The sequence below is a fragment of the Trichoplax adhaerens genome, genomic scaffold (genome assembly GCF_000150275.1).
Source record: "Trichoplax adhaerens TRIADscaffold_1 genomic scaffold, whole genome shotgun sequence".
NCBI lineage: Eukaryota > Metazoa > Placozoa > Uniplacotomia > Trichoplacea > Trichoplacidae > Trichoplax > Trichoplax adhaerens.
The window spans coordinates 11,816,145-11,833,146 of record NW_002060943.1 but is presented as its reverse complement, the minus strand read 5'-3'; the positions used below and the strand labels follow the sequence as shown (position 1 = coordinate 11,833,146).

Below are 17,002 nucleotides of genomic sequence, written 5' to 3'. Positions count from 1 at the left end.
TAATTATTATTTACTACCGCTACTGTATTTATTTTACTTTTTTATAAACAAATTATTCCTCAAGCTGAATTAAAACGATTTTATTATCGCTATAAGTTACTATCGAATATATCTATTTCGATATAATAATGCGGTATCGCAGTCTTTATTTTATGACTTACGCAATTTCGAATGCAATAATTTAGATAAAAAAAATATTTACTAACATTGACATTATCGATTCTCTAACGGCATAAAGTGCAAATTCTCTTTTCCTTTGATCCATTAATTAAATTATCATTTACGTAGGATTGTGCTAGTATTTTGTTACCCTCTTTTACCGCCTAATTCTAATGAAATTCTTGTTTTACTACCGATGATAACACGGAATATAGTATATTTAAAATATCATTATAACCCGTATATTTTTATAATTTACAGACTATTATGAAATGTACATAGATTTTAAAGTACTATACTTGTATCCTATAACTGTCGTTGCGGAAATCCAACAGTTATACTCTTATTGGTGCAGGAAGCAACAGATATTGTAATATTTACTGAAAGAGTTATACATCTGACAATTGGATACCCGCTCACCTTAAAAGTCTATTTATAATAAATACCTCCTGACGAACTTTCCTTATGAACCCTCAGCGTACGAAATAGGTTATGATTTTTCAAGGTGATTAAATATTTCGATTTATACTAAAAGGACGCATACATTGAAAATTGTATCATAACGTTTTACTGCTTATCTACTATGTTAAATATACATGAAACACGCCAATATAGCACATGTTGTACAAATATACAATCCAGTAACATTTTATCAATTAAAATGTAGCTAAGGATAAAGAAATCATTCAAATAAAAATTATAAAATAATTATGACATACTCGTAATTTTTAAGCAGCCTAATATTTTTAACCTGTACAAGATTACCGTCTGTATTATGCCAGTCACATTGATATTTTAACCTACGTTTTTAAATCTATTAAGTTAATGATACAGTAGCATACAACTTACGAAATACAACAAGAAACAGATAGTCAGCTGTATCTTCGTCAAGCATGTAACATAGATATGCATTGAGGCAACAGCAATATTAATACGATTGTTGAAAGTAGATACGAAGTTGTGTTCGCGAGCGAATCTCAAAATATTATATGGACATATATAACCATGCGAGAATAAACTGATTTCAGGAACTACGAAATAATGCATAACGAATCTCCTGATTTCTGGCTTTGTTGCTTGCCTGGTACTTCCGCCACAGCAGGTAACTCCTTAACTGCTTCCGTATCCTTTTGTGCAGCCTGTAAATTAAAATTAAATTTTAGATGGGCAACTTAAATGAACAAAGAGTAGTAACAAATTATATTTAGTGCACAAGGTAGCTAGGTAAGTATAGATGATCTTAAAATATTATAGATAGTTGATATCAGCAGTACCGTTGTAGCATAGGCGTGGGCATCAATCGAAGCATAAATTTGTTCTGTCCATCCTTCATCAGCAGGCGGCATAGTAATACTTTCAGGTTGTACGATTCCGTACTTTGCTTCTAAATCGAGTTGAGGCAATTCTGCAGGCACTCTATGATGATATCTACAATTTTCAGTAAAGAATGCAATACTTGAGTGTAATGGATAAACTACCAAAAGTGAAAAATTTAATTTTAAAAATTTACATAAAGCCATTTTCTCTGTTAGCTTTATCCAGATTACGCTTGATCATTGTTCCAACTTTTCTAAAAAATTGGTGATCAATAACTCTGGCAGCTTTACCTTCGCCTTTAAAACGCAGATACTCTCTGCAGGCACTTTCAATACTGTTATATACTAGAAATAGGATATACTAGTCATTAGCCAAGAATTTAAACCAGTAACCTAGTACAGGATGCTATCAAATCTAAGTTAACGTTTCCGTTACAAACTATACAACTATCTTTGCTGACATACACTGCAAAGCCTCTTGTCCAAACTTGACTGCTTCACCGCATTTATCTTTTTGTAATAAAACTTCTGAATAACACCCGTAGGCCTAAGAAATCATCAAATTGTAAGTCTATCTAGGACTTTAAATAATAATTCTAACTACAATCATAGACTACGGGCACTTACGCATGCTTTATAAAAAACGGATTTCAAAACTAAGTATTTCTTCCATTTGCCCGCATAATTTACATTTACAGATGATAATAAAGTTGCTAAAGTCAACAAATATAAATTAGTATAACTAATCATAGTCATTTTATTACAATATTACTTCTTAGATGATAATAACGTGTATTATGAAATATTTTAGAAACGGTAATGATACACGATTTATCTGAAGTTTAGATTGGTTGTGTTACCAGCAGCTTGAAAGTGCTTGGAAGTTTCATAAGATAAGCCACCAACGACAGACGCCTGGTGCTTTAGTTCTATAGCTCTAGCAACGGTAACTAGATAAAATATAAGACAGTTCTTTTGGTGTAGTTGATGTAATTACAACCATTGAATATTAATTAAAAATTACGCTAATCTACAAGATTGAAGCTGCTGTCGGTATGGAAATATAGCATATAGTTAGCCACAATAGGCAATTAATTTCGCGTTATAGTATCTCGGAATAATACCCACCTTCTTCAGCTTCTGAAATACACTGCGTATAATATGCTTCTAATATTTGCTGTTCGGTATCTTTACAAGATCCAGTGATCGAAGTTAAAGAAGCTGCATAGTTTTCCTATTGTTAGCGGGGATAAATTAGAACGTTATATGCAGTTAAGATCAGGCCAGTTATATTTACACCGATACAAAATCATTTCTGTATCACCTTTACAAACTGAAATAATCCAGCAGCTATACGAAGTGATTTATGAATGTCTTTGGCATCATCCATAGTTAGGCTAGTTATTTAACAAAGTATAATTAATCAGTAATCTCCTTTATGATACATCATAAATACTGTATTCAGTGTAAAAGGATCTATAATATATTTAAGATTCTGATTACTAAAGTATGCATTATCAACTGATGAATTAAACTATTCACAATAGCAATAACGTACAGTAAAAAAATTTTTCGATCCAACATCATCATCTTATTACTGTACAGTAAGTTGCATTACTTCCTGATGCAGGCTTACCTCCCTGATTCCGCTAAACATGAAGCGCGTTTCATGTGCCAAATAGCTACATTGATTAGCATTGATGCTAGCTCAAAGATTCCGTCAGAGGTATTACTGTAACATCGAGAATAAAGAAAACGCTTAACTAAAAATGCGTATAAAATATTTAATCATTTTAGAACTTTAGAATAACCATTTTAGAAGGAAATCTACGTTATAGCAATGCTGTGTCAGTTAACACAGCAGAATTTGTTTGCATTTACAGAATTATAAATAGATAAGTAATTATGACTTTATAGGACAGATTGTACTACGGTATATTTGGAAAGAAAAATTTATCAAATTCGTAAAATATGGGTGCCGTATTCAATTTTGTTATGTGTATAGATTACGGTGAATAACAGCTACATACTACTCACACTGTTATTCTACCAGTCAACGATTGAGTCCAATGGACTGGTACTAAATTTCGCAAAGGACTGTCTTGTCCAGGTTTGTGGGCATTGAAAACAAAGCCTAGATATAGTGCAAAATATTTTTGCCAGGATGTTTCGATAAGTTTCATATCATTTTGTGGATTTTTGAGGATATTGAGTAGGTTTTTTCTTTCTTCGTTGGTTTTTCTACCAAGTGTGAAAAAACATTGCAAAGTAAGACTTAATTAGAGTGCATTACAGAAGTATAACTTTGAATCGTTTCTTAAGATACCCCATTGTAATAACATTGACTGCCATGCTACTAACACTATTATAAATGTTTCTATTCTACTCGTTAGCATTATTTTATTTTACCATTTAATTTGTAATCCATAGTACACATTGCAGATCGTAGTTAAAACCCTTAATAGTTTATTATCCTCACTAGCATAGAAAGTGGGTAAATTTGATTTAATTGCATCATAGCACTTTTATAATGACTGTACTGATATAAGCTAAATTGCTGTACTATGTGACAGGAGAAAAAGATATTGAAAATATACCGTACTTATAGTATTTGAAAGTTATCTACGAATTACGATCCACCGATTGTGTCAATACGGAAGGATGTAATAAACCATTGTATAACATCCAACATCAAAGCACATGCATAGGCTACTAATAATATCTATCTATTTTTATTAGTCTACATTACAAGTAAGGTTGATTAAAACAACTATAAACATGTAAAATATGGCATATCGTCTACATACTGAAGGAGATTGATAGGACATGACCCACTAGTCAATATTAGCCTAATACTGTACAAGGCATTCTTAAAATTTCGTTGTATCGCTGCTCATTATCGCTGTCACAATATCTTATTGCATAATACAATTGTAGAAATATATATAATCCTACACTGTTGACTGAAGTATCACTGATGTATGTATGAATTTGTAAATGATGATATCCTTGATGGGATATTTTTCAGAACTTAATGAATTCATTACTATTTCTAGAGTGTATATATACAGTAATTCTTAAAAATACCGCAATGGTCAGTATTATATTGCGTAGGCAAATTTTAGAACTACACCTAATTGCAAATCTACTCACTAAAGTATTACCGATATTCAATCATTTGATTGAGTCATTTTACCGCGTAGAAGGGTATTTTCATTCATGAAAAATAGATCATCACACATTTGAGAAGAAACAGCGATACAATCTGACTAAAGACATGCCTACAATTGCCTACCCCTTGTATAAACTCGCATTACAGCGTCAACAGCAGTTCAAACTATTTCATTATACTGTTACTGGATTCTGTATTAGTTGGTCAAGTTATCTGAATATCTACTGCAAGGCGAAATCGATGCTATTCACTAACATGGAACAGCCATTTCCCCACTTTGCCTACACTACTGTTGAACAAGTCCATTAGGTGACAAATAGCAATCTGTACTGTAAAGCAGAGCTCATTTAGAAATGATCATCACGTCAATCCACTCTCAACAAGCATCTAACATGAAAAAGCGAACTATAATCTTACTCAAATAGCTTAAAAGCATCATTATTCTTGCAAACTCTCTTTGCGTTATCGAATTTCAAAGTAGAAGTGGCCTTCAAGGGATTTCGGTGGAACCACTGGTCCGCCATGTCAACATTCAATCTTGAGTAAGTGTACAATGTACAGTCCTTGATCACTACAGTATACTGTAGCATACAGTGTCTAGTACACACGGTAAATGTTGATAATTACGTAATGATTTATTTTCGATGATTCATTGTTTTCCTCTTTGCTGAGCATGGGCAATGACTACCATTTATTTTCGGTATCTTTGTTACTGTTAGGGGAAGTTAGCACTGTACTGTACAGTACAGTACTGTACTGTACTGTACTGTACGTAATGGATTGCAAAATAATTAATTAATAATTAATTAATGCATTTAGTCCAGTTTAAACAGCATGGTTTCTAAAGTTGGTAGTCGCGATCATTCCCCCCCGCTTCCCAGCGTGCTATATGATCTGTGGTTCTTCGCTAGCGACATGGCGTCAATTTTACTGTGCTTGCCGTTTTTATCATTAACCGTGATGATGACACTGTAATTACAATAAATAATTACTGTATTATTATTCATTCACATGCCTATGCAGGATTACGTGATTGTAATTATTTTCTAAGCCATCCAATCCTACCGTCGGCTTAGCAACGTGATAGACATGGGATTTTCGGGGATTCGTTTTTTCTTCTCTACGAGTCCCGCGTCTCACTGAACATAGTACAGCCAATTCAGTGTCTACAGGCTAAATAGTAGTAACTGAGTTGTTTACTGTTAATGCTCCATTCGAATGAATTCATTGTAAATCTATCTAAATTATTATTGGTGTCACTCGGTAGCCAGATACGGATGGGTCTAACAATTTCTTTTCACTGGTGCGCCTCGATGAGGATAGCAAAAAATGATACGATAAATGCATACAGTAAATGTCTCATTTACGCGGAACGCAGAAGGATCAACTTGATGTAAACTTGACTGTAAAATTAAGCTGTACTGTAACTACCATGTCTATGGTATCAATGCATCTTGAAAAAGTCAATTAACTATACAGTATAGTACTGCCTTTAGCCTTTTGTACTGTAGTTCACTGGCAAAAGTTACTCATGAATATAAAAAACGTGAATACTGTAAGTCTGTAACTGTAAGTAAAAATGAAAATTAAATTGAAATTTAAACTTAAAGTCATCTGTCACACTGTACGTCTGTACCATTCAGTACGTACAGTACAGTACAGTACAAGCTGTACCAACGACTTTTTGCTGAAAAATTCCTCTTTCTTATACGGTAGTGCAGTACAGTACAGTACTGTAGAAGTACAGTCCTCAGGACTGTACTAGCGATGCTCAGAATCAGAGTGTCAGACTACACTGTACAGTACTGTATGTACAGTACACTCGTACAGTACTGTACAGTACAATACAGTACAGTAAATGATAACTGCTAACACCTTATTGCATCGTGGACTGTGAACTGTGTACTAAAGACCCGCCGATTACCAATCGGCGTTGTTTGGGGCTGATGACGTCAATTAGCACATGCTCACAATGGTCTTCCTCCTTAACGCCAGCCAATCAAAGAACGAGTAGTCGCCCGCAACACCGTAGGCCAATTTACTGTAGCAACACGACATTTTTAAGACAGGCATATTCGAGATCACGACGATACATTTAGAAAAGAACGGCTTTTTTGTACCGAAAGAAGCAACATGGTACGCTTTATCGTAATTTCGTTGTAAATTGCTGAAAATACATTTGAAATTGATCCCTCTTACTTGTACATTTGATTAATAATTTGTTTTTGGGGATATTTCATTGCATTAGGCTGACCAATTAACCGAAGAACAAATTGCTGGTAAGTAAATTGTGTTTGCAAAATCTCCATCCCCAAAAGTGTTGTAGTCTCTAATGGTTGTCTTTTACACTACAGTATATTGTTGGGCGCACCAAATCAGTGTGGTAGCTAAAGTACAACTCTTCAATTAGTATACCGTATATTATTCCGATCTTGTAGACTTTCTTGACAACGAAATCGTAGCACGAGTACGGATCTTGTGTACTGCATAGTAAAGGAAGGAGGCGCCAACAGAATTTTTTCATAGCACTGTAACGCACACGGAACTGTCTGTAATATCAAGAGCTTTGTATCACGTCGCTTTCTTCAACTTTTATTTTGTTAACCTTATGTTCATAATGACTTTTGGATACACTTCGATTTCGCAAATGTATTATTAACTCCAGAAAAGGATCGGTTGACTTGTTAGGAGACTTTACCATACGATAGTTATTGTAGTAATGGAAAGACAAGGCTGTATTTTAAAGTAAGTAACGTAGAGTTCTGAGCGTTGTACATGCCGTTTTAGGCACAAGAGTCCTTGACAACAGCATTGTCTGTAAATTCATGAAAGATATTTAATTATCATGTCGTCTACTCTCCATTTCTCTTCAATTTTACTCTTGCTCCTTTTACTCATAAGAAAGATTCAAGTTCTATTACTCTATATGGAGTAAAAATACTTTTTGAACTAATAACGGCATTGATATCTTCAATTTTAGAGTTCAAAGAGGCGTTTTCTCTTTTCGATAAAGATGGCGACGGTTCCATTACTACCAAAGAATTAGGAACTGTTATGCGCTCTCTTGGCCAAAATCCTACGGAAGCCGAATTACAGGATATGATTAATGAAGTAGATGCCGACGGTAATGCGTGACATGCTAATCCCACTACAGATCTTGATTAAAAAAATTGTTGATTGATAGTCTACTAGTAAGCAGTAGCTTAGTACCGTCCATGTGCAAAAATCTTCTATACCATGCTTTACACTAGAAATGCTAGTAGGCCAACTTCTCTTTCTGCAATGATGCAAATGTTGTAACATCTAGTTACTGTAGGCAGAGTCAGTGCATATTGGATAAAATCACCATTGATGACCCCGCTTTTTCTGCCACAATTCATCCCAATTGCATTAGCCTGCGCTGATCGTGGCCTGATAAATTACTAATTAGTAACATATGGCTGTAGAATTATCATCATTGCCATCTTGATTTGATGACTTGCAATAGGGCTATTTATTTTTTGAATAACGCTGCAAGTTGAAGCATATCCAAATGCAGAAATTTCATTTACTACGTTATACACCATCCAACTCAATTACGACTGGTACATTTTGATACAACGGTCAACGATACTACCTGGATAGTGCCTACACAGTACTGGACTACGATACATTGTGGATACTTAGCAACCGTGTACTGTATTCTTGTCACCAACATTTTGCCCACAGATGCAATGCACCAGTAGTACAATACCATGCGCTACAGTATGTACTCTATTTGTAAAGTACTGTACAGTACCGTACAGTGCACTGTAACACCATTGCAGAAGGGCAACGGTTTTTTTTGTTTGTTTGTTTCCCATCCACGTTACGGTAATTAATTTTACAGTTAATGAACCGTGAGGATAGAAAAGAGGACGAGTTCGAAGCTTAAAAGACGGCTGTCAAATTCGCTCGTAATCACGTTGATAACGAAGCGATGTTGTTACTCAAGTTTGATAATACAATTGGACTACTGTACATGGCAGGAATAGAGTGGTTATCTTGACTTTTCTTGACTTTATCCTTGCTCATACTGTCCATGACGATGATCGAGGTCTGCTCAACTCTGTTGTACAGTATTGTAGAGTAGAGTAGTTTTGTCTGATTGGCGCCGAATGCTCAACGGAATACTGTACTGTACTCTACTGTATGGATCGACTCAGATACCTGGATACACAATACTGTAATGTATTTGTTGACGCCTGAAACAGGGTGTATCGTTTTAGCCACACCTAGAGTTCAAGTAACTCCTACTGTATGTATTACAGAACAATACAGTGTAATGTATAGATCGAAGTTAGCAGCAAGGACCAAAACCGACTTGTCAACCAAAGAATGATCACTTTAAATTATTATTCAGTTACTATTGTTGAATAACTCCAAACAATATTGTAGAAAATGGCAAAACCCTTTTGTGGTGACGATCTTGGACTGTATGCTTACTGTAGTAAAATATTACTGTACAAAGTATAAAAAAAAAAATTGGCGATATTCAACCAGGTGACCGTCAACGAGGCCATGTCTGAAACTTTTACCACGTGTAGTACATTGTAGCGTACATTACTACAGTGCGTGCGTCGGACATATTCTATTTCATCGTAATTGGGATTCATCACAGCTCGTAGGCGTATGTAGTGTGTTTTGTACCCACTCCGATGTTGCGATACCGACAAATTCTGGCCTAAAATTGTTACTGTTACCGTTACTAGCCAGTTTAGAAAGCTTCATTTAAAATAAATAAATAAGAATATCTCCAGCATTTAGTGTCGATGTTACGATAGACCTATTTCAAGGATAAACTGTGCGTAAATTTGTACGCCTTGAAAGTCAACTTGAATCGGTAAACCCCTCAGACTTTCTTTCTTATACTGTATTTCAATTGAATTTCTTATATTCTGATGCAGGCAATGGTACTATCGATTTTCCTGAATTTTTGACCATGATGGCCCGTAAGATGAAGGATGCCGACTCAGAAGAGGAAATTCGCGAAGCTTTCCGCGTATTCGATAAGGACGGCAACGGTTTCATTAGCGCTGCTGAATTACGCCATGTTATGACTCATTTAGGCGAGAAATTGACCGATGAAGAAGTCGATGAAATGATCCGTGAGGCAGATATTGATGGTGATGGACAAGTTAATTACGAAGGTTGGATATATACTGTAAATGTATTGATGTTAATTGCTGTAGTAACATAGTTGATTTATTATAATAACTCAAAAAAAGAATATTGAAAATTGTAGTACTAGTGCAATTTAGCTACCGTTAATTATCATAACGCACGACTCTATATTCCAAATGTATTGTTCATATCTGATCTAACAATGGAAAAATATAAATTTTTTGATTACAGAATTCGTCAAGATGATGACATCCAAATAAATGCGGTAGTTTACTATAACGTACGTGTTTTATGTAATTTGAATGTTAAGAATTAATAGTACTACTTTTAGATGCTATAAATGTACCGGTGTTTCGACATGATTAAATTATCTTTCACTCATGCTATCATGCTTTTGTGTTGCATCTAGACAGTAACGGTAAAGGGAAATTTTTTCTTGTAAATTACGATTACTATTAATGTTTCCACGGCCATGATACTATGTCATACTGTCGCTATTATCGACATTTCTTCTAACGTAATAGCGATAACATTAGGATATATATTAGCACTACCTTGTCCACTGTGTGTGAACTTTGTAGCTACCAAATGCCTTAAGCTCTTAACGTGCTAAAAAGGACATTTAAAGCAATCACTGTGTGTGAGCGCTTTACTTTGGATAGTAACATGTTGGTAGTATGATAGGTTAACATTATTTAGCATACTTTTTAATTCCCTTATAGGTTAATATGTATCTTAGCTAAACACTGTTGTTTAGTCCTAAAATAGAAGACAATTTTACAAAGTTATCTTTGATAGCTATTAATACAAGTTAGTTTTCTTGTGCTTGGTTTGTTTTTCTGTCTGTATCTCATCTATACCATATGCAGCACTTATTGTAGTAACTGTACACACTAGATAAAAAGGCAGTACGATTGATAGAATGCTGTTAGATTCACTTTTTTTTAGAATATTTATTACCATTTGTTGGCATTGCGTCGACAATCCAACAAAAATAGCTGTTGGGAAAATACAGGATTTCACCGTACAATACGTTAAAAAAGTCTGAGATACTAAACAGTACGTTAACACAGCATGGTATCATCAATAAATTTTCTGCTTTCGTATACAACGACGCTGTAGCTGACCTATACCATGTCGCTCACATTCGTCAATTTGTAAGAAGCAGTATTATCAGGAAAAACATTTGTTGCACCGTTACATTAACTATTGTCGAATAGACTGGAATAGTAGAAAGGAATAAAGAACAACAGTAGAGTGTAGAATACTTTCCTTGCAAAACTGCACTGTAGTGTTATATGCTTATGGCTCATCACGATGCATAGATATACTGTAGTTTGTTGCTGAATTTTATCGATGGCAAAGCATTAGCGTGTACGTATGATAAACAGAATGGTTTCAGTATTTGCAGTGCTGAGGAAATCCATTACTTGCTGCCAGCTACCTATTAAGACGTCTTACTTTTACCAACCGAGCACTCAATACTATAGTACGGTTACCTGGTAACCATTGATTTTAAGTTATGTCGTCTTTTTAACAGGAATCAAATCCGTTTTTATTATAAACCATGACGATGCAATGTACTGTATAATACCGCACTTTTCATTTAATAAACCAAAAGCCATCATTTACAAATTGTGTTATCACTACAGTTGATCATTCGAGATCGCAAGTAATTCTCCATTCATCTGCTCCCAGCATGTTATAGTTAGTCACCCATCCTGAGCTCCGAAGGAAATTTACAAAACTTGGGAACAAAGTATCGGCAATAGAGTAAGACTGTGCAACAGAATGAATGAGTTTTCCTTCTGCCTTGCCTGAACAGTTCAGAACCTGTATCTCTGTACATATCAAGCGAGCAAAATTGCTATCATTATACAACTTTAACAATCACCTAATCTAAGTAAGAACTAGTACCTAAAAGCAGCCGGAATTGATCAAAGTATAATTACTAGTACCTTCTCTTAAGGTCTTCGACAAATCCGTCATTTCCTCAAAACCAATAGTCTAAATAGTTAAAAAACTTTATAGTTAGTATGATTATAAGAATTTTAATAACTTGGCTATTCTAATATAATCGTTTGGGATGTCTGATGAAGAACTACGTGTATCTTCTTGAAACGTCAACAAAATAGCATAAGCCAGCATTCAGCAAGTGGCTATACTATTGCGATTAGCGGACGTAGCATACGTATTATAGCTACTCTTATATTGCTAAGCACTAACTAACCATAGAAGCTCCATAGCCATTGTTGTCGTAACACCACCGTAGCAGTTCAGCATGAAAGCAAGCCTTAATAATATCTTCAGCAGATGACTGACGATATAAAAGGATATATATGGTACCTATCGTTATCATACGCATCGAAATTAAAAATATAAAATTAAACGCTTGACAAAAATTGCTAATATACGCGTAGACTATGAGTAATTAATTGACCTTTCACTATTCATGAAAGTAAAAACTATGTAAAACTAAACTAATTACAAACTTGCACTGATCATACAAATATATCATTCATTACTTATTATTAAGATACTCAAGATGATTTATCTACTAACCTTTTCTTGATCTACTGCCAATATGCACCGTGAGTGCATATTTCCTTTTCTCTTGATTGCCGAAAGCTGTGAAGCAGTCTTCACTAAAATATTTTTCATTACATTAGCAAGCATAAATTTTAAATACAATTTCGCCTAATGAAATCTAGGAAAAGCGTTATTAGACTACCTTGAAATTGATTCTTTAAATTCAGCTCCTAAAATCATACGCAATTTATATTGATCTTTCATAATTATAACCGACTCTCTCTGACAAACTTCAGCTGGGGACAAGATTGAGCCATATCGAAAAAAATTATAAGCAAGAATATGCAAACGTTCTCTGTTTAACGTTTCCATAACTACAGAACTAACGGCCTTGTAGTTAGCGTAAAGGTGTAGCATAGTAAACATAAAAAACAGCGTCCAGATAATCCTAAACAGTCGTAAAATATGACAATTGTGTTGAGCTGTAGTACAGACGTAAAGGTTACACTATTCAAAAGTAAGAAATTTTATTATATTTAGAGTGAGTAACAATGCATTAGAATTATCTAATATGCGCCATAAAATACAGGCAAATTGATCTCCACCTAGCATTTCCAGTCACTGCAGGCAATAAGAATAGGCCCACTATTAGAGCAGAGAGATTTACCAAAGTTTCCTATGATAAGATTACAAACTTTATAAATTATTACTCAGTACGATAACATAATTCATAATTTTTCCAATTGCATGCAAAGACAATATATTATAACGCTAATAAACTATCTAATATCAAGAAATAAGGGCAAAACTTATTTCTAATATCTATCCTAGGTTTCAAATATTTAACGACAGTAAAAGTAATAAACTCTATACATCCATTTACTTTTACCGTAGAATCTGTACTACCTGGCTACCATCTTTAGCAGATACATCAGCCATATTATTTCTTCGTGCTTGATGCATTGTCAAAGCGGCTCTTGTAGCTCCTCCAGCCACACCAACAATTGACTAACATTTAAAGATGAACAATTACTACTGTAATATTAGATTAACTACACTTAGAGCTTTTTTATAACAACTACCTTAGCAACGCTAGCCACACATAATAATAGTGTAAACAGATGGGGAAAATTCGGAGCTATCATTTCAATGAATAAAGCTCCATCATTTAAGAAATCAGCAAATAATCTATATGATATAAATATAAGCATCCTTTAGGTATAACTGAGAATATTGTGGAACATATACAAATTGTATCTTAATAAATTCATGCTATATCAAAGTCAGTATTTTTTGTAAACTAGCCTCCACTTCTTAGCATCGCAATCCAGACTGGTTCTGAAATAATAAATTGGAAATAACATTTAAACGCAAATTAGATTCGATATTAGGCCCATACTGTGCAGTAACTGTCACTCTATATTTCATCAGGATGAAAGATCATACTATCGCTTACCCTCGAAGCCACGCAAATAATATTCGACCTATCATTCCCGTTCCATCTTGACAAATAGAATATATAGACCCAATTAAATTAGTTGTTTGCACTTTAAGTATAGTAATAACGTATCAAATTCTTACATTAATACGTATACTTCATCATACAATTATGACTTCTTATAAATAGGAATAGAATACATGTATCACATGCAAATAATAATCAGACCTTTTAACATCCATGTCATTGCAGCTGCGGCAACAGTAGCTTTCTCATCACCAACTCCAACACCTTTTAATATAGCCTGAGTTGCTAGCGTACCGGTAATAGATGAGCAAAATGCCTAATGTATAAAGTAAATTAAAAATGTATCTACTATCTATTGTTATGTCAAATCCTTGCTATGTAAAGTTCCAACTACGTAAAGGGTAATAGTAGTACAGAATTAAATTAGCATCATAACCTATTCGTATGTCAGCCGACGTAAACTATCTAATTAACTAGGAAATTATGAAACAAATAGCTATTATTGCAAATCGTATTCCACGCCTAATAACCATATGTGCATTACGAAGCAATTTAATTATTTAGCTTCTAATTAAATCATTTACTATATTGCAGGTGCACACTATTCACATAAAGATATACGTTATCTTTCATACTGTATATTACTACTGCTAAGGAATCGATTTCAAACACCAATAGCAAAATTGCATACGCATATTCGCGGAAGGATAAAATAGTTTAGAAGACATTATAATTTGCTAAAGAATACAAGGCAGTGTATATCACAAGCTTGAAACTTGAAAGTACTGTATTTCCTTATACGACTTCAAAAATATAAAAAAGCAATATATTTGTAGGCAAGTAGAGGATCACATACCTGAAGAGTATCCCATAGCTGATATGTCAAGTAATCACCGCTAACACTTTCAGGATAGCCTTGAGGCAGAAAAACTGACTAAGAAATGAACAACAGTAAACAAATTAACGAGAATAGGTCAAGGATTTCCTATTCAATTAAATAGTTCAGTACGTATTGTATATCACTGGATAGTAGTTTCTGCAAAATTTTAAGCTAGTACTTGCAGTGTTTTAAATGTATCATCTACTGTATCGATTTGATTTTATGTTAAAACATATACTCGTACAGTACGTACTGTATACCTTTATGTATGATTTATATGCGCTTACGGTATTTCAAAAATGACAAAAACGAAGGAAGACAAACCCAAATATAGCATATCTCATCAATAGTAAAAGCAAGTCTCTCTTGATTCGAAGGTAATATAAAGAATCATTTGGTGAACTCATCCACTGCTCCTGTAGCAACATTAAACATGTAAGATTACAAAAAATACCTTAAAAAATTGAACACTGGTAGGGGGTGTTGTACTCTTAATCACATTTATCTTGGTGCCATTTTTACTACTAGTTAGACTATAAGTTCGCGATTCCGATGAGCCATAAAACTCTTGGATTCGAACTCGTTTATAATCAGTGGCTGACATTGATATCTTAGCCAATGTATGTATAATCTAGACCTCCTATGAAAGTGTACAGAAGTAAAATAAAGGCAGAATAATAATATTAGTGTGTGCAGGTAAATTAATTAAGAGGGCTGCCAAATCAAGTTTTATTATTGAGCCCAAAACTACAGTATAATAGCTATAGTACTGTAGGTACAGTCTTTACATTGTCCTACAATTCCACTGCGGACTGTGCAATACTGTATACAGTATAGAAATTTATAATTGATAGAGACATTGTATAGCACTGTACCGTACAGTACGTTGCAGAAATTTGGAATTTGTTACAGTACTGTACTGTACCGTAAGACAGAAGTAACTCTATGACTATACAATATACATTAGTATACAAGACAGCAATCTGCTGTACATCTAGAGTATACTGCACAATATCTCTTTTAGTTACTTTATTATCCAGAGGACCCTGACAGTGCATGGAGTACAATATGGAATTGTACAGCGCCTTTAATTTCATTTTAGATACTTTAACTGGGAAAAAATGAAACTAAAATTAACGTGCGAATACAGTAGTCTATAGCAATATCTGCTAAAATATCTGATACGAAAGTAATGTTGCTGTAGAGTACAGTACAGATATGATGGACACTGTTCGGACAGTCGGACATTACGACCTCATGTAGCACGGTATACTATACTGTATAGTGTATAGTAGGCCCCAGCCATAATAATCCCGATTACTCAGATACTCCGCGTAAATAGCTTAAACGATGATGTATTATTCTAAGAGTCTGTACCTCAAATTTCATGCGAGTATTCAAAGAGTAAGACGTTGCACCAACGCAATGAAAGTTAGGTACTACCGTCTAAAAACTTTTTCTGACTTACGTAAATCTTCCTACTCTTAGAATAATGTATCATCGTTTAAGCTATTTACGCTGAGTATCTGAGTATTAGGGGTTATTATTGCTGGGCCTACCGTACAGTACACTGTACAGTGTACAGTGTACAGTACAGGACCATATAATGCTGTTCCAAACACTTCTATTTGTGATAATGTCCATGAGCGGTTGCTCGATTCTGTAATTCGCTTGTTTTTTCTAAATTAAGTAATATTCAATTGAAATCGAATCTATTCTATTTTATCAACATCTGCTTCAAAACAGTTAAATAAAGTCATGAATGTTCTTAAATTACAATTATGCTCAATGATTAAGAAAAGTAGATGCACAAGAACTACTGTTTTCTACTGTAAGTAAGTCAATTTTTCGAGATTTTTGAAAATATCCGTCTGTCTGAAGAGTCCCTGTCCTAACCATACAGTTTCCTCCCGATGATCCTTATATATGTAGGTAGGCATTCTGTATCATAGATACTGCACTAATCTTAGCAACTTTCAAAATATTACTACAAAGCAGTGGTATCATTCTGGATTTCCTAAATAGCAGAGCTATTCTGTGTGCTGAGTCATACTGCACTTACTTTCTGAAATGTCAGTAGAAATATCAGCACAAGCAGTATGGTGTATAAGGTAAATTAAAGCTCCGCGCCTTGGAGGGGAAAGAAACGACAAAAATGGGAGGGATTATGTAACCCCTGTAAAAGCTTTGAATAAAATAAAATTTATGACCTCGGGCGCAGAATCAAAGTGCAATTCAAGTAACATAATGCAAAACAACTAGTTGTCTTGAATTAATCTATTTATACTTTCAATTTAAATTAAATTTAAAATACAGACAAGGAATCCATTATATCACAT

The 17,002-nt window shown here is 34.2% G+C and overlaps 3 protein-coding genes across 3 annotated transcripts; 1 reads left to right on the top strand and 2 right to left on the bottom strand.

Moving 5' to 3' along the window:
- Positions 1–1,379: 1,379 nt before the first annotated feature.
- Positions 1,380–5,171, bottom strand: TRIADDRAFT_19406 (uncharacterized protein; the record flags this gene model as incomplete). The annotated part of the gene is made up of 10 exons (XM_002108306.1): positions 1,380–1,587; positions 1,670–1,820; positions 1,941–2,022; positions 2,103–2,188; positions 2,336–2,425; positions 2,604–2,709; positions 2,800–2,872; positions 3,112–3,207; positions 3,513–3,716; positions 5,065–5,171. The coding sequence occupies 10 exons, from the start codon at positions 5,169–5,171 to the stop codon at positions 1,380–1,382; spliced, it is 1,203 nt and encodes a 400-aa protein (XP_002108342.1).
- Positions 5,172–6,766: 1,595 nt separating this feature from the next.
- TRIADDRAFT_37105 (calmodulin) lies at positions 6,767–10,049 on the top strand (the record flags this gene model as incomplete). The annotated part of the gene is made up of 5 exons (XM_002109027.1): positions 6,767–6,783; positions 6,896–6,926; positions 7,628–7,771; positions 9,573–9,815; positions 10,021–10,049. Exons 1-5 carry the CDS (start codon positions 6,781–6,783, stop codon positions 10,047–10,049), a joined length of 450 nt encoding a protein of 149 aa, XP_002109063.1. The 5' UTR covers positions 6,767–6,780.
- A 2,467-nt stretch (positions 10,050–12,516) lies between these two features.
- TRIADDRAFT_19061 (uncharacterized protein) lies at positions 12,517–14,717 on the bottom strand (the record flags this gene model as incomplete). Its single annotated transcript, XM_002108305.1, has 8 exons — positions 12,517–12,766; positions 12,924–12,994; positions 13,225–13,326; positions 13,401–13,530; positions 13,630–13,656; positions 13,775–13,820; positions 13,985–14,099; positions 14,640–14,717. Coding segments are annotated over 8 exons (819 nt in total), but the record flags the coding sequence as incomplete, so codon positions are not given.
- Between the last annotated feature and the right edge of the window lie 2,285 nt (positions 14,718–17,002).